Source organism: Glycine soja, chromosome 16 (genome assembly GCF_004193775.1).
Source record: "Glycine soja cultivar W05 chromosome 16, ASM419377v2, whole genome shotgun sequence".
NCBI lineage: Eukaryota > Viridiplantae > Streptophyta > Magnoliopsida > Fabales > Fabaceae > Glycine > Glycine soja.
Genome location: NC_041017.1, coordinates 2,299,046 through 2,317,821, shown reverse-complemented (window position 1 = coordinate 2,317,821; position 18,776 = coordinate 2,299,046). Strand labels below are relative to the sequence as shown.

The window sequence follows — 18,776 nt, the reverse complement described above, 5'->3', positions numbered from 1 at the left end:
TACCAAAGGATTTAACTAAAAGAAATAAATATATTCAGTATGTTAAAAAAATTCATTTCTATGCATTAATATTATAAATATGATTTTTAAGTTATTCATCTAACAGTTAACAAATCTATCATAACAAATCTATCATACAATACAAGGTAATTTTTAATTAGATGATGGTGTGAGAACTATGACAGAGACTATTTTATCTAAAATTAAACATTTAATATTTTGTTCGTTTTATTCGGATTAAATAGACATGAAATTATTTGAATAAATTAGATTCAATCTAGTTAGAGATAATGAATAACTGTGAATCGTGTAGCTTTCAAAACAGGAATGCTACTCTGCACGAATACTGAACCACACAAAATGCACGAACACATACGCGGATCAATACCATTTTTTTAAGAAAAGAAGCATGAATTAATATTAGAATAATAAAAGAAGCATGAATTAATATTAGAATAATAAAAGAAGTATGAATTAAAAATAGAATAATAAAAAATACGCTTTTGACAGAAAACATCGTTGTGCAAATTTGACGGAATCATTTTCAGGCTAAATCAGCACTTCTGCTTTTAAAAAGGATCAGCAGTCAGACTAATAATTTTATTGATTTTTATAATTATCTAAATTTATACTAAAATTGGTTTCTAATTAGTTAAGATAATAAAAACATTTACACTTGCATGCCTATTTAACTCTTGTAAAAAGGTTTATTTTTTGCATATGAATAGAAACATCTTTATTCACAAAAGAAAAGAAAGAAAAAAAATATATTTAGTGCTATGGAAGCGATGGAACCACAACTGATTAAAAATTAAAATAAATAAAATGCCCCAAATCTTTCATTTTCTATACGTGAAGAAAATCATTCTCAGTAGTTGCCTACGTGGAGCTTGATAACTATATCTATATGTTCCTCAATTATATACAAACATCTGTGAATTGGGTAAGAAAAATAAAGTACACAAACTAGAAGTTGGAAGGAAGATACCACATGCTAGTGATGCTACCATGCAGACATGACATCATTTTTTTCAACCTTACAAACTTCTGATGACATGTTCTCTCCATGTCCTCGTGAGTATAGGAAAATCTGGTCAACAAAATATGTTCTGGAAGCAAGAAAACTCCCTTGCTTTGTGAAAAGCGTTTATGCGCTCGTGTTCAATGTTTGGGGTTAGAGGACTTTTCAGTGTCTTCAACTGGTCACATTGTTAAAAGTTTGAATGCCATCATCCCTTTCTGGGTTTCTTCAACTTCCTCTTTAACCTTAAGACCCAAATGAAATCAGTAAATGTAGCATAAACAATGATGAAAAACTAACAATTCTAAACTTATGAAACTACAAAGCAAATACCTCTTGATGGACCGGTCACTAAAACCAAATACACCTTTCATTAATGTGTTTATATCCACAGACCGCTCCTTCATCATCATATCATGATACATTTTGCTGCCAATCTCTGAAATTTGTTCCTCTACTTCTTCTAGTGGTTGGTCTATATTGAGCTGAAGTTCACCTTTCTTGATGACCGTAACACCAAACCCATTTGCTTTAGCTTCTCGAAAAGCATCCTATGACATGCAAAAGTTCATAAAACATTCATATAATCACCCCCAAAAGGAATGAGAAAAGAGTTTAATCTCTATGCACAGAGTTTTACATGTCCACTAATCAAAAATCATGATAGATATGATTTTTAAGATAATTATTATAAAAGTCAATAAATTTATCGTACATGTAGTATGTGATTAAAATGACCATGTAAAAATTCTTTATAGTGCCTGAACTATTTATTCACAAGAAAATTTCACTAAGAAAATGTCCTAACAGAACCCCCCCTACCGTCTTCCAACAAAAAGTAAAAAATAAAAATTGAAGGCATGGTTGCATATTACAATAATACCAAAAGCATGAAGAGAACTAAAGCTATCTGTGTCAAACCTCTACAATAATTTTTCAAACAAATGCATTATTACATTCTAAAGTAATCTATGGGACCAATAACATGGGTGAGAGCACACAAATACCTTAGGAGGCCGTGCAACAACAAAGGCATGACCATTTCCCAGCATTTCCATATGAGCCTGAATTATGTAACAAAGGTTTTTGCAGTCATTGGGATCTTGGAAAGCAATCACATGATATGGCTTAGGTTCCAATTCAAGATCTGAAGCCATCTCCAATGAATAAAGTCCTACTTTCTGCTCTCCATTCTCAACTGTGTACAATTCAATGCACTGACAGAAAAGAAACAAATTAGCTCAGTATCAATGGGCAGAAAAACAAAGCAAATCAATAATAACAATCAGAGAGGAAAATCTGAAAAACAGAGAGAGGATAATTAGCTTTAATCCAGAAGAATTATCATTTAACACTATAATTTCCACGTGTGCCAGTGAACTAGTGGAAACTGAAAACCAAGAACAATATATATAATACACATACCAGTACGTGTGAAAGATCTAACCACCATAAGTAATCTTCCTCTTTGTCGTCTGCATATTCACGATATTTGCTAACCACTGCTTGCGGTCCAAACAACTCCATCTCTCTTTTAATCTTGTTGAGTTTCTTTTCCATGAAACTCCTATTCCTATCAGGTAGTTTGTCCATTAGTTCAGCTGCTTCCTCTATTTCTTTTTCAGTGATCCATCGATCCAAACCCTTCCCCATATCCTTCATTATGGACTTTACTTCTGGGTCTGTCTCATCATTGTAACAGTCCAAAAAACCTTGGGACCATTTCTTTGTGTGCTGCCAATATTCCTTACCTGATTTTTTGCCAACTTTAATTGAACCATCACTTCCTTCAATAATAGTCTTTGGATTTTTCGACTTCTTAATAGGTGCTGTAGAGCCATCAACCTTTTCTTGTAAAGAGGAATCAGCTGATGTTATAGCAAAGCCACTCTCATCCTTCTTCACTGGGTTCATATTTCTGGTGGAACTTGTCTTTTTTTCATCGAGAAATTCATTGAGAAACTCGGGAATTTTCTCCACAGGAGGCCCTTTCCAGCGTGGTATGATTTTCTCCGGTGGGTCATATATACTAATGCCATCTAGAGGAATTAAAGACAACTGTTAGCATCACGTTTAAATTTATTCAGAAGAAAATGCTTGGTAATATATTTATAAGAATTTCCAGGAACATATTGATCCTACAGAAGAAGTTGCTGAAATCATTTCAAGAAATTAAAAGTTGATCAAATACTGTATATCGTATAATTTTAGAAACAGGTAATTTACCTGCTCCGTAATCAAGATTTTCAATATTTGAATGGAGCCATTCATGTATGTCAGAAAGTTTTTTATTCTCTTTCTCCACTTTTTTCTCAAGACCTCTAAAAAATGTGTCCTTATCTTCATCATTCATCAAATAAAATGGGTCCCGTCCAGACAGCTCATTCTCACGGACTCGAAAGACAATATCTCTAAGATGATCATCCTGCATCCAGTCAAGTTCTCCATCATCTTCAACACCCCCAAGTGATTCCATCTCAGTTGGTATATCTAAAGTTTGATTGACTCTCTCTTTTGCAGCCATGTAGTTATTTCTAAATCCTGCTCTAATTTGCTTAACTATAGGCTCAACTTCATGGAAGTTTTTCTCCAGCCAGTTTTCTGTCTTTCCAGAGCCCCTTGTCTCTGTACTAATGCCATTAACTTCACTGTCTAAAGTGGTGCCTGACTTTTGATGGTTTCTTATTCCAGGTTCAACACCAGCATCTTTGAGGTAGTCATCCTTTGTAGTGCCAAATTTCTTATTCTTCTGATTGGAATCTTCCCTGGCATTTGTGGCAGACTTAGAATCTGATAATCCATTTAAAGCATCACTCCTGCTATGCTCAACTTCAATGAGGCTTTTGTCTGGCCAATTTTCTGGCTTTACAGGCAGCCGTGTCTCTGTACCAATGCCATTAATTTCATGGTCTAAAGTGGTGTCAGACTCTTGAAGGTTTCCTAGGCCAGGTTCAACACCAGAGTCTTTGAAGTAGTCATCCTTTGTTGGGCTAAATTCCTTATCCTTCTGATTAGAATCTTCACTAGGACTTGTGGCAGCCTTAGAATCTGATACTCCATCTAAAGCATCACTTCTAATTTGCTCAATTATGGGCTCAACTTTGTGGAGTTTTATCTCCAGCCAATTTTCTGGCTTTACAGGTAGCCTTGTCTCTGTACTAATGCCACTGACTTCTTGGTCTAAAGTGGTCTCATCCTTTTGAAGCTCTTCCAATCCAGGTTCAATACCAGAACCTTTGATGTATTCATTCTTTCTTGGGCTAACTTCCTTATCCTTCTGATCAGAATCATCGCTAGAATTTATGAGAGGCTTAGAATCCAATATTCCATTTAATGTGTCACTTTTAGACACAATTGTATTCTTCTCCAAATTCTGGTACTTCTGGCCATTTAAATCAATAACACTTGAAGATTTCATATCAGCAATATTTTCTTTCGCGAGTTCAATTTTACATTCCGTGCTAGTGCCAGGATCTTGTTTGTCATGTTTTTTCGAAAGATAATCCCTAGCTTCCTTAACAGACCGTATGATCCTAGGTTTCTTCTTCACAGAACTTTCATTTGTCATAGATGAGCCATTAATAGGAGTATCTGAGGGCTTTCCATTTTCACTGTCCTTCAGGTGCACATCATTTTCAGAAAATTCTATTTCTTGTTTCTTGATCTCCCTATCACCAGGAACTATGGCATCCAAAGCATATAAATTGCCTTTATGTGTGGGGACTTCCTCATGCAGGACTGAATTATCAATGCTCTCTGGGACATCAACAGAAACTGATTGCATAATGGTATTACTATCTGTTGTTTCCTTTGAAACTTCATTTTGATGATTACTTAAACCATCATATTGTTCACTATCATCAGATGATATCTCAATCACAGGGTCATCCGTTTCCATATCCCTGTTACCTACAACACCATTGCTTCCCTCAATTTTCCGTGCCTGCCTAGCCATTTCTCTTATTTCTTGAACTTTATAATCCATCTCTGTGGATCTAGTTTTCACTTTATCAGACGAATCATGCACTACCAATTTATCAGCAGAACCAGTAACTTTCAGAATACTATTCCTAAGTTGTTCTTTATCTAACTTAGGCTTCTTAATGTCCACCACCGGTGCCTCCGAAGATTCAACAACAACTTCAACAGCGCGCTTCGTCAGCTTCTCTTTCTCCTCTCTTGCTTTTATCTTTCTCCTCATCATTTCCTTCTCCGTTGCCGTATACTCCACCTCCTTATCTCTTTCTCCAAAAGCAACAAATAATTTCTTCACCACCCACACAACAACCAACACATACAACACTTTCCTCCCAACCCAGGAAAGCCTCGGAAGCAATCTCGGCTTTGCAACAAAACCTTGAACAGCCTTAACAAAACCACCACCCTCCTCCTTCCCTTCAACCACAAACTTAGCCACAGAACTATTCCTAGCAATCACATTATTCCCACTCTCCATCTCCCTAGCAATGTTCTTAGCATTCAGAATTTTACTTCTAACTTCAGCTAAATTCTCAACGGCATCTCTCCTAACCTTGCTTCGTTTCAGAATCTGGTCTTCATCAACAACCACCCTTTCGACAGCTCCGAGGGAATCTTCATAAACAGTGAATATAGGACCAGACCCTACACCCCAATACTCAACATCCTTCTTGTACTGGTCAACCCAATTCTCCAACTTATTCCACAAAACAGACTCACGCAAAATCTTAGACTTTGGTTTTTCAGCTTCGACCACATTGTTAACAACAGAAACACCCTGAACACCTACACCACTCTCCTCAACGCCATTACCCGAAACAGAAAAAGGGTCGTTGGGAATCTGATTAGGGTTTACCTTGTGATCACGGAGGAGCTTCTTCCTCAGGGAGTTGCGGCGGTTGCTGGGTCGGCCGGAGTGCGCCCAAGTTTGAAACTTTATGGCGGCGGAGCGTGATAGGTAGAGAGAAAATGAAGTTCTGCGAAATGGGGATGTGGGTTTGATGTTGTTTGAGGTGAATTTTGAAGTGAGGGTTTTGGGGTGGCAGAAAGTGGGGATTGAAAAGTTTGTGGGGTTTGAAATGTTGAGAATTTCCATGGATGAAAAACAAAGCTACACAGGATGAAGTGGTGAGGGCATGGTTGAATTTAATGAAGCTTTTTTTGCTGAACTGTGTATGGAGTGTGTTGTGAGAAATGGAAATTTGTTTTTCGCTGAAACCTGTTTTGTTGAGCTGAGATTGCACTTAAACCCCCAAGCAAGACGATAACGTCCTGCACCGATCCCGCACACGTCGTCGTTTTCGCTGAAATGCATTCATTTTTAATTTTTTTAAAGGGTTAAATTTTTTTTTCTTTATAAGTTATTTTTCTTCTTAATAGTTCAGTTTATCACGAGAAATAAATTATAACTGGTCTGAAATTCATTAAATATAAATAAAATATAATTAAAAATTATTTTCTTCAAAAATTAAACTTAAATAGCACTCAAATGATTCCTTAATTTTATATAAATTCATTTTATAATTTTAATTTTTATAAGTTTATGTCTTTTTAATTTTGAGTTTTAAAAAATATTTTGTTATTTTTAGTTCTTAAAAATTTTCATTTTTCTAATTTTGATAAAATAATAATAAAAAAGAATAATTTAATAAAATTTAATTGTAGTAAAGTAGACTAAATCATTATTTAAATATGCTTATTTGACTTGAAATCTGGTCATATATATATATATATATATATATATATATATATGAAAAAAAACTCATTTTAAAAAAATAATATTCACTTCAATCTCTTTGTTTTAAAGGGTTATAGTTATGAATATCCTTAATACACTTCAAAGTCTTTCTCAATAACTATGGTACATACTAAAAAAAACATAGATGATATACATTTACTAAGTTCGTGACTCATCTACCAATTATATACATCTTAAAATCCCCCATAATCAAGTTTAACACTGGACATTTCTTAGCTAATTCACGTGTGCTTGTCTACAGCAGGGAGTCTAATAGATAAAAGCCAGATCATAACTTATTCAAAATAGATAATAGTGTATGACAAAAAAAAAAAAAACCCAACATAACTTAGTTCATGATAAGATGTACTTTTGAGCTAATTCATGTATGCTAATACATTGACTAGAGCGAGTGAGCTTTTTGATAAGGGATGCCATTTTCATAGCTATAAAAGGCGGATGTAAAGTAAAATGAATTGAGATGCACATTTTTTTTTTACAAGAAAACAATTCCAATTTTTTGTTATAAATGAAAGAGATGTACATTTTCATAGCTATGTATGATTTTTTATTTTTTTATCTTGCTCTACTGTATCATCCATCTCATCTCACACTTATTTCTCTTGTCTTCTTATCTCTCTCCTTATTGTAAAACTCTTGTATCCTTAAATCAGCCGTCCATTGGTAACATCCAAAGTCAAAACCTTCATATTCCTCTACTGATTTTATTGTTTTGGGCTCAAAGTGGAGGTTGTTATTTCTTGCATCTTCAAGTTGCTTCCTGCACTCATTTTTTGGCTTTCGGATTGATGGCAGATTTTGGCTTCTGAAATGACCAATCTGAAAAATAAAATAAAATAAATCCAGAAAGGATGCAGAAAACAATTTGGAGGTGTAGGAAGCAACAACACGAATTGGAATACATTAAAAGACCGGAAGGTCAAAAGCCCAAGGTATGTAAACAGTGGAAAGAAGCCCAACAAAATCAATAGAGCAGTACATCTCCAACTAATAGACACATAGCACCAGGATACGTTAAAGAAATGAAGGTTCCTCTAACGAATTTGATTCCATTTCTATTCATAAATTAAACGGGATACCATTTTCATTTTTTTTTCCTCACTAGTCAATTTGAGAATGTTACGTCAACAGAATTTAGATCCTCGAGTGTTGGATTCTTGGAAGAAAAAGAGAGGTTAGAGTTAGATTGACATATTTTGGTTATTTGTTTGTTGGACGACTGAGAAGGAAATTGTAGTAAGAAGTTATTAATTATCAAAGATCAACAAAAGTTACAACACAATCTTTCATTTGGATTTACTGCATCAGCATCCATGAATAGTTGAACACTTGAACTCCCATAGGTTCTAGAATGAATTTGCATTTGCCATCAATTAACTCACCAATATTTTAATTAATTTTGATACCACTAAATTTGTACTCTGACCTGCTCTACTAAAATTGAATTTCGTTTTGCACCATATTGTATATAATTTAATAAAATCCTCACCTCTTGCAAGGTGATGTAGTACGAAAGAAGTTTCTTGCACAATGTAATTTTGTGGTTATTTAGCACTAACTATGCGGCAATCTAGGGATTTGTTTTGAATTACATTACAATTAATATTGCTCAATTGTTTTGTTCTCTCGCTCACAGAGTCAAATTAATTAAATTAAGAAGAATGGCAATATTTTTGGACAAAAGAGAGAATGCAGGTCCTGGCCCATTGTTCTTCAATACAAAGCATACATATTTTATTGCGAATCCAAGACTTTTTGTCTTACATGCTCCATAATTGAAGTCTAAAGTCTATATTCACATGCATGATGAACTTGCGGGGACATTTCTTCTCCAAACATTCAAAATTAAGAAATTTGGACGAATGTTCATCCTTGTCTTCTTGCTATACGTTCAATCATTCAATAGCATTGATTAAATATGTTGGTAAGTGTGTTTTACTCAAGTCCTATTATTAAATATTTAAATATGAATTTTCAATAATTCAAGTTCTATTATACATTTTTTGGCTTTTTTTAATACTGGTGTAGAGCATGTAGTAAGACCAATCACGGTCATTGACTAACCTTTTACTGTCATGTTCCCGTACGTACAATTCGCCAAAAGTAAGAACAATTTCTATTTCTATTTTTTATTTCTATATAGTACCTACTACGTAGTAGATGCATGCATATTACTCTAAAAGATGGGCAACACAATGGCATTTATTACAATAGATACATAATTACAACTTCTAATCGTTATTTTTTTTTATAAAAAAAAAAAGGAAGGATGAAACCGTGTAAAATTTCAAGTTAGGGAAGACAATTGTAGGAAATTTGTATAAAAATTGAAAAAGGTAAAAAGAAAGAAGAAAACTCACTATTCACTGCATTGGTCAGTGTTCGTTGTTGTGATTTCAGAAAAGGTTTCTATAGACACTCCTGCAGTGTCTTGGTGCTTTCTCCACTATAATTAAAGTCTCTTTCACAGCTAGAAATAGAATCCAAAGACATGGAAAAGATAATCGATTAGCTCTTTCCTAAGCTATCTATCTCCTATTAACCATTTGACAATTTAATTAATTTCTCTACTTGTCTGTGCCTGTTAGTTAGTCTGCTATGCTATGCATATGCTGATTGGAGCTCACATTTTGCTACTAGTGGGCAATCATATATATGGGCATGTTTCAACTAGCTTTTCCATGTTTGATTGAGATTATTAATATGGAAATAATTACTTTTTTTAATTGAGAAAATTATTTTAAAAAACTATAAAAAATAATTCAAATTAAATTAATTAATATAAACTCGTATTCATTGATAGAGGGAGCAAAAAAGTAGGAGACTGTAGAATCCTTCCTTTAGCCCATATATATAAGTGACACTACAATGTCTATGACTATGTTTCTTGTTTGAACAAGAGACGTGAGCATTTTGGAAACCACTAAAGCATCCGAATAATTTAATTGCTTAAAGATTTACAACTGAAATGAGCTTAATTAAGCTTCATCATAATGCCTATTTTATCGGAAGAAAAACAATGTTTTCATGCAAATCAACTATCCTGGGAACTTTAATTTAAAATTAGTTTAGCCACTAAAAATTTGAGATTTTAACTAAAATTTAGGTCTAAACCCTAATTGAATATAATTTATTAACTCCTTTTAACTTCTTGAGTTGCCAAATTATTTATCAGAAATTTACAGTTAACTAATTAGAATGCTTATTATAATATAATTAATTCATCTAACGCATCTTAATATATAACTGACCTCAGATAAAATGTAATTAAAAAACTTCTATTAACAATAGCAATAGCTATAATATTGCGAATAATAATTTATAAGCAATATATTTTATGCATTTTTCTTTGGCTAAGATCTAGTGTAATATTTTATACATACAAATACTTTATTATAATTTAATAAAAATCACAATTTACAATTGTTATTATTCTTCAGCTTATTCTCAAAAAAGTAGTGATACTTGATTACTTGTACACGTAAATATTTTAAACATTTCATTAATACTCTTAATATATTTTTTTTCTTATCACATAAAATATTTAAATGTTAGTATATTGAGTGTCTATTCAATATTTTTCTTCTGAAAATATAGAATTCCTTCCGGAAAAATTAATCAAAAGATGACCTCCGTGATTAGCGATCCACGCGTCCACCTTATCATTCGTTTCTTAGATATTCTTTCAATTATTTTTTACACTTTTCCCCCCACTACATTAATAAGATCTCAGATCCCATCTTATGCCATCTCAGACCCTTTCTACATTAGTAAGATAACATGGTGACATAATTTAACGCTTTTACACTATGAGAATCAAACTCTTTTTACAAGAATTTGATTAAAACATAATCAAAGTGTAAAACATTTTAACACAATCAATCAAATTCGGATCATAATATCATTAATTGTTAACATTATGTTACTTATATAGTAGTATTTTTTAAAGAAAAAAAATGGAAAAATGATAATAAAAAAAACAAATTTCCTCGGAGCAATTGGTTACAATGGTTATACTCACACAGGTGAGGTGTTGGACGCATTGCTGCAGCCTAACCAAAACAAAAACAAAAAATACAAAGCTTAATTTATAATACAAATTGATATTTACTCAAACAAGAATGTTTTCCAGACTCTAATAGTAATTTTAGAGTACATCTAGTAGTAGTAATTTGAAGCATTTATTAACGAGCTATAACCACCCCTTACTGTAGCATTTCATTAGGTAATATGATAAAAACATCAACATTAAAATATTAATCTTCTTCTCTAATCTTAAATAATTTCGCATGATTAAAAAAAGAAAAAGGTGAAAGACTTGTTTGGTTCCCATCACGCGCACCCTCTCGGGGCAAACCCGACCCGAGAACCCGCCAAATCGAACACAACCCGAAACCCTTGCTGCTGAATGTTCCCAACAATAGACAACCCACTCATCGTTCCGGCGAACGCAAAACAAAAAGTCCCGTCATTATCCACCGGAATGAGATAATTCGACGCCGGCAGTGACACGTCAGCACCCCGAAAATGCAGTACCACGGTCGGAACCTTAACCTCCGACAGCCCCGAAAGATCATAGCACGTGTCAAAAAGCGAAAACTCAGACGCGCGCTTCAAATGTGAAGCCCCGACCCGAAACGCGTCTCTTAACGCCACATAACCAGGGCGCGTGAGGCGCGTGACGGAAGTCCCTGAGTCAATTATAACACCCCCGTTCCCGGTGGAGTCGAGCCGAAAAAGTGAAGCCGAAATCCCCCGAACCGGCGCGCCGCCAACACTAAACCCGAGAAGCTCAACATAATAAAACGTATCAAGCTTAGGGTTTTTAACCAAAGGAGTGAACCGGGCGGTTCGAGAGACAGCCGAGTCGCCGAACACAACGGAAGACGGTTTAGCGGAAGCGGTTCGGTCTGTTAAACAGTAAGAGAATTTGTTATTGAACCGGGTTCCGGTCTGGGTAGGAAACGACAACCCGCCGCGACCTAGGCCCAACAAACCTGCGGCGCCCACGAAAAGTCCCTCGTTGTCGTGACCGCATCCGAGGGCCACGCGCGGGACTTCGGCGCGTCGGAACGTGAGAGTTTCTATTGAGAAATCTCCGACAGTGAAAGAACCGTCTCCGTAGGAAACCTGGTACTGGCAAAGGTTGTTTTTTGTATTGCATCCCGGTGAGTCGAGGCGGCGGCAGAGAGGGGAGGAGCAGGGGATTCCGGCGAAGGTTTTCGATTTTGATGGGTCAAAGATTTGGTCGGTTTGGGAGTAGCATTTGGTGCAGGGCTTGCATTGGAGCCAAACGACGTCGCTTCCCGTGTCGAGGACAATGTAGAGGTACTTCGGAGGGGTTCCCACGCCGAGGCGCGTGAAGTACTCGCCGCTTCCCTGTGAGAGACCCGAAACTACGGAGCTGCTGAAACCCGACCCGGTATTAGTGGGTCGGGTTTGATTTGTGGCTGCGGCTAAGGAGTTTAGTGTTTTGACTCTTGCGCCGTCGCGTAGGAGTCTTAGGTGGAAGAGTTGGGAAGGGGTTTTGTTGGGGGAGAGTGCGTCTATGTGGTTGAGGTGAACCGAAAGGGAGAAGGGGTCGGGTTCCGGGTCGGATCCTGATATGGTTGATTCGGGCCAGGAGAGTGTGGGTGGGTTAGGGAGGGTGCGGAGGAGGAGGGTTTGGGTTTGGGAGTTATGTGGGGCAATGGAAGTGGCGGAGATGCAGAAGAAGAGGGTTAAGAAGGAAGAGAGAAAGGGGTACTTTAGTTTCTCTTCCATTTTTTGGAGGGAGTGAGTGTAGTGAGAGTGGGAAATGGGAGTATGGGACAAGTGTTGTTAGAAGGTGGGAAGGAATTATATAAGGAGCTGTGAGGTTTTTGAAGAGTGTTTCCCATTTGGTTATTTTTTTTTTAGGATTAAGTAACTTGGGTATTTCTTGTGATGATCACTTTGGTTGATAAATAGTTTGTCTTTTAAATACTACTGCTGTTTAAATTTTAGAGACTTAATTTACTTTCTACAAAAAAAATTGTATTTATTAAGAAAGATTAATTCATTAAATGGATCTTAATAGTTTAAAGAAATTAGTCTTTAATTTTTGGTTAAAGATATTCTATGTTCAAATAAAAATTTGGATATTTTCTATCAGTCAATTTTTTTTTAATAAATTCAGTCAATAATTAAATATTGATCTCGTACTTAGATTTATTTAAAAGATTACACCTTTTAACATATGTTTTTTCATGCATATAAAATTAAAGATTAAATTTCTTATGAGTGACCATATATTTAAGAAACTTAATTTTCTATCAATCATTTCATAATTATATTAGTTGTTTGAAGCATTTGTTAAAGCCTTTCTATCATACATTCTCACATATGTTTGCATGTCAAAGTAAAAGTTATTTCTTACATTTTTTTTTTATTTTGGTGTAAAGCAACAAGTTTTAAACATGATTTGTGAAATTATTATTCTTGCAGTTTCTCATGTTCGTGTAAAATAGGCACATTCCAAGATTCAAAAGGCAGCACAAACAGTCTCATTATTCCCTATTTTCTACTTCCATTTTACGGTTTCTATTAATTTAACTGTTGTAGGAAATTATGAATTTACCGGTATAAGGAATAAAAATTCAGAAATTGGCATGCAAGACTAACTATAGTAATTACACCACTTTGCTTTTATGCGTGGTTTGGTGAAACTTTGGCTTGTACTTCTGAAAAGTGCTGTTAGTAAGAATGGAGAAATTTTTCTTATGGTGATAAGAATGAAGAACTTCCTGAACGTGAGTATATTTGTTTATTTCAGATAATTAAAACTAGTAACTTTTTTCTGTAAAATTTAAAAAAAGAATACCGTTTAATACGTGTTAAATACTCCATTTTAAAATAAATTAAGAGAAAATAAATTATACACTAATATAAATTTATAATATTATTCCATCACAACTTATTATATATAATAAGATGATTAATTTTTGTAATAATTACTTTAAAATTATTTTATATTATGCATGCATCCGTATTTAAATTCATAAATTAATTCATTTTCACACTCAATTCTTCTTATTAATCCGGGCGTAGTAATTGCCGTGGACCACTATTGTTTCCAATTGGATTATCTTCGTTGTCCTTAAAGGATGTACGTACCGATGTGAATGTTTTGAACATTTGCATATTTTTGTAAGGCTGATGATGCGGTGCACAAAAGGTTTTAGAATAAAACATCGCGTCAACGAGAGAATGTGGAATATGGAATATAATATCTTAACAATAACACCCTTGTGAATCCTAGGAGAAAATTTGCATTCTGCATAAAGTGAAATGCTCCTTCGTCATAATTAATGTCATCATTTTTTTTATATAGTGAAGTTACGCAAAAAAGAAGTTATAAACTTTCTGTAATTCTTGGTATGTTATTGGGAAGAAGCACTCTCAAAGTTTAATGATGAGGAGTGAGGAGATTGAAAAGTTTAAGACAATGTAATTCTTGAAAAATGTTGTTAATGGGGAAACCTTACTTTATAAACGCGTGTGCATTTGTTTATTTTAAATAAGGCAAATGATAAGTTTTCAATGTATTAATTAAGAAATTAAAAGAAGAAATATTTTGGTTGAATTATGTAAAATTACATTGCACGAAACTTTTTTCTTTTAGCTTATTCAATAATCTTTTTTCAAAGGACATTGATTAGAAAGACCTTTAAATAATAATAGCAATTTTTTCAGCAAGACTTGAAAGATGTTTTGATATGTGCTAAATACACCTTATATAAAATGAAATGTTGACTTGAAGAGATGGTGATCCGGCCAGAAATTCGATCTAGGGAGGCAGATCTAGAGCTGGTTCTTGAAGGTGTTCTCCAATGATGAATGGAAATCGTTTGTGCTTGCAACGAACGACTCTGATGCTCAAGTAACGAACGACTCTGATACTCAAGTAAATATGAATCTCAAATAGAGTGATATAATTGATTAGAGTTGGTTACATACCATAATCTTATGTTTTTTATACACACACTGAGACAGGAAAATTAGTTATCCAACTGTCATTGCTTTCCTTCCTGTGGGTCACATGTAAAGCTTGAGTCTCTCTTTATTCATGTCGGGGAAAAGTCACCCCTGAATTGAGTCCTGCATTTTATTTCGAATAGCATAGTTCCCAGGTGTTAATCGGAGCTTCTCAGTGGTTGTGATTAGAGTGACATCTGGTCTACTTGTTATTGGGTTAATTCCAGAACATGAACTAATTCCATTTCCACACCCAATTCTTAGTCTCACTGCACTAATTGGCGTGGGCCACATTGGCTTCCAAATTGATTATCTCCTTGTCCTTTATATTAATGTAAGAAGGATTTGAATGTTTTGAACGTTTACATATTGTATGGCGGATGATGCCGTGCAGAAAATGAAGACATTACTTCAGTATGGGATATAATAACTTATCAAACTGAAATGTTATTTCGTGATAATTAATATCATCAAGGTTTTTTTCTGAGTGAAGTCACTTCCTTGTTGTCTAAGCAGAAACCTCATAAACTTTTTGTAATACTCATTTGCATCATTTTCTCCTCATATCAACCTTGGGTTTGTTTTTGAGAAAAATAAAAGAAGGAAATAACTAGATTTAGTTTTGATTGAGGAAACTAAACAAATATAAGCAGCCTTTCATTTGTGACATGTGATTTTGAACTATTATCCGATGTTATACTTTGATTCCGTTATATAAGAATTGAACTAGGTAGGAAAGAAGTAGAAAAGGATAAAAATAAAAGTGGATTTTATTTTAGGGAAAGCCAATATGGACACCAGGAAGCCAACTGAAAAATATATGCATATATCTATGACTAAATAATATATAAATTTGATCTTTGTTATATATATAAAAAAATAATATTTGATCTAGTAGCTACTAGCTCCATTAGTAGTTTTAAGCATTTTAGGGAAAGCACGCGCAAGCTGCCAAAAGGTGGTTCTCAGTTCTCACTATACGAATTTTTGGTCATGCCAGAAAGATGCGTTAAAATAAGAAAAAGAATAACATAAAGGCCCCATCATTCTCTTTTTCTTTTTCTTTTTTTTAAATAGCACTACTTAATCATTCCCCATTTCAGTTTTCAGGGCATGGGTTGTACTTAACTTTGGCAGCACGGGTCTCCAAGGCTGTGCTGTGACACTATATACTATAAGTTTATGCTACAGCATAAAAATGTATCTAATGAAAATACAAACAAATTAGATAATGCGTGTGGCTGCAAATGTTTATAGCATTGTATTTGTATTCACACAATTATTAGACCCTTTGGAATATATATGACTGCAATTGAAGAAGCGTGCAATCGTTCTGCTTCATACAGTCTGTGAAACAGATAAATGCATCGTGATGATATGGTAGATAGTGATTCAGTACTGTGCACTTTTTACAGATGATCGTTCAAGCATTGAAATTAACCATGGCCAAGGCCAACCACAAAAAAACAAGTCAGAAACAGAATTGGTGTTATCATAAGAGCTATTTGAGATTTCTCATTTGACATTTAATTAATCGTTTTTCTATCAGTCGACTCATTTTGGAATGAATGATAACTTTAATTATGATTTCATATATAAATAAAAAATATTTAATCTCAAACTTTGATTAAAAAACTTAAATGTCAAATAATAAGTTGTGAAAATATATATTTATAGCACGTCAGACACCTTAGTCAGTACGGCATAAAAGTAAAAATTAACAAATGTAAAAAAATTACAAATCAATTTTATTAGAGAAACTGATTTATATATTAAAAAAATCATCCTTATTATTTATTACCCCCATACCAGACTTTAAAAGTAGAGAAGCAAATAATTTCGTATCCTAGTCCACTGACGAAATAGAAAATGAAAATTATTTTGGCATGTAATCAATGTGAAGGACAATAAAGTTATTGTTGTAATATATATTTTCAACCATAATATAGTTGACAGTTAAATTATAAGATAAATTCTTAACGTGCACGATCTATATTCCATTTAAAATTGTATTTTCAAATATTAAATAAAGTGTTTATGATATGAGAGTGAATTTAATAAGTTGGCATCAACCAAAGTCTAAGAGTATCTTTGTCTTCATAAGATTAAACATAGGTTTGAGATCTTCATCATATAGGATGAGTCTTTGTGAAAAAATTCTAAAAATTTATTATTATAGTGAAAAATATTGAAAGAGATCTAGGTAATATTGTGAGATTAACCAAAAAGTGTCTTAAGATTTTAAAATGAAATATAATATTAAAGATATTTTTATAGACTTTTTGTACATGATTATTAATGTTAAATTAAATTATCCATCATGTTATCTTTTCCCTCTCCCCAAACACACATATATATTAAATTCACTCTACTCTTTCAATCTGTGTATATCATTAAATAAATAAGATACATACAAATAGAGTTACTTATGTATGTCATCATTTTTATTTTTTCCCTCCAAATTCATACACCCTTGTTACATGCTATTAGGAATTAAGCTAAAAGGTAATTGCCGGTGTACTAACGAACTACCATTGGATCAAGAAGCTAAAGAGAAGATAAAAATACGACTCATGTATTTATTTTCATGTTCATTATGCAATACATAATCCTACACTAAATAGCTGTCTACAAGGAATAACAATCTGACATCATCTTGTCATAAGGAATTAAAACAAAAACAAATAAAATGTATTGTAAAATTTTTCAGCCCATTCAATAAAAAAATAAAAACCTTTAAGTTTTGGCAAATGTTATATCTGCTCACTCCATTTCTTTCTAAGTATACTTTCCTCCCTTATTTTAATTTGATCATGACTTAAATGATCATTTTCAAATACTATTTTCTCTCTCACACTTTCGCATACTCTCTCTCCCATGATAGTACACTCCTTTCAATTCAACAAAACACCCCTCTCCTTTTTTATTTATTAGAATAGTTCCTTTCTTTCACTTTTTTCTATCACCTTCTATTCATAATCGTGCACGCTCTTCCTTGCTTGGTTTCTTTGTCTAAGATTAATTTTTTTCATCATCAAGCTCTCAAACATGACATGGTTGCACTCCTTTTTTGTGATTTATGTATAATTAAAAGAAATAAAATTTTAAAAGAAAGAAAATTAAAAATTAAATTCGATACATAATCTTTTGAAATTAAATGAGTATATTTTTAAATTCTAGAAAATAGTTTCTAGAATACTATTGTTTACATCTTGTATTCTTGAAAGTAATTTTCAGAATACAAAATATAAACAGTATTCTAAAAATTACTTTCGCGCGAGAGCTTTATTTTTTCTATTATGGAAAGTAATTTTTGGAGTTCTGCTTTAGACTTTGCATTCTAAAAATTACTTTCTAGAACCAAAAGAAAAATTAAAATAGGATTCTAGAAACTATTTTCTGGAATAATGATATAAGGATATTCTTATAAAAAGTATTTATGACAGTAAAAAATTTAAATAAAAATTAATGAAAATGTACTTAGAGAAAAGGGAGTGGATATAGTATTTGCCATAACTCTTTATTTTTTAGAACATTTTGGGCCTAATTGAGCCCAACTAATTCCGTCACATATCCATCCATTTTGTAGTATGCGTTCACTATGCTCAACCGGGGAGAAACAAACATGGCTTACAAGACCTGTATAAAATCATAAAACTTATGCATATCAGCTTATGAACGAATTATTAGAAGGATTTTATAAAAAGATAAGTACATAAGTTAAAATTAACTTATGGAAAAAAATTAATTCATCGTATTTTTTTTTCCTATAAATATTTATAGAGAAACTGTATTCCAATGGAACTTTAGTAAGAGATCCTCTTATTTAAAGTCTAAGGTTGTCTTGGACTTGGAGTTTAATTCCACTTGACAGATCAAGGTTTAAATTTTTTCTAAGAAAAGTGCCTCAAACATGGTTGTTTCCATTGAAGATACCTGTGAAAAATAAAAAATAAAAACAAACTACTACCTCATTTACTATTAAAATATAAGAAGAGATATAAGATTGGTTGGATTGTAAAA

The 18,776-nt window shown here is 33.3% G+C and overlaps 2 protein-coding genes across 2 annotated transcripts; both read right to left on the bottom strand.

Annotated features, from left to right (window-relative positions):
- Positions 1 to 791: 791 nt before the first annotated feature.
- On the bottom strand, positions 792 to 6,272 carry LOC114390495. Its single transcript, XM_028351231.1, has 5 exons — positions 3,248 to 6,272; positions 2,447 to 3,060; positions 2,029 to 2,238; positions 1,355 to 1,572; positions 792 to 1,266 (listed from the first exon to the last, which is right to left on the bottom strand). The coding sequence occupies exons 1-5, from the start codon at positions 6,093 to 6,095 to the stop codon at positions 1,230 to 1,232; spliced, it is 3,927 nt and encodes a 1,308-aa protein (XP_028207032.1). The 5' UTR covers positions 6,096 to 6,272; the 3' UTR covers positions 792 to 1,229.
- Positions 6,273 to 10,730: 4,458 nt separating this feature from the next.
- Positions 10,731 to 12,592, bottom strand: LOC114391057 (aspartyl protease family protein 2-like). The gene has a single exon (XM_028352056.1). It carries the CDS (start codon positions 12,519 to 12,521, stop codon positions 11,091 to 11,093), a length of 1,431 nt encoding a protein of 476 aa, XP_028207857.1. The 5' UTR covers positions 12,522 to 12,592; the 3' UTR covers positions 10,731 to 11,090.
- Between the last annotated feature and the right edge of the window lie 6,184 nt (positions 12,593 to 18,776).

Bases quoted from the DNA above. Each gene is read 5' to 3' on its own strand.
- LOC114390495 (XM_028351231.1), bottom strand. From the start codon at position 6,095: ATGGAAATTCTCAACATTTCAAACCCCACAAACTTTTCAATCCCCACT. The intron at 2,239-2,446 runs GTATGTGTATTA...CTTTTCTGTCAG, and splicing joins TAGATCTTTCACACGTACTG to TGCATTGAATTGTACACAGT. The intron at 1,267-1,354 runs GTATTTGCTTTG...TTGGGTCTTAAG, and splicing joins AGTGACCGGTCCATCAAGAG to GTTAAAGAGGAAGTTGAAGA.
- LOC114391057 (XM_028352056.1), bottom strand. From the start codon at position 12,521: ATGGAAGAGAAACTAAAGTACCCCTTTCTCTCTTCCTTCTTAACCCTC.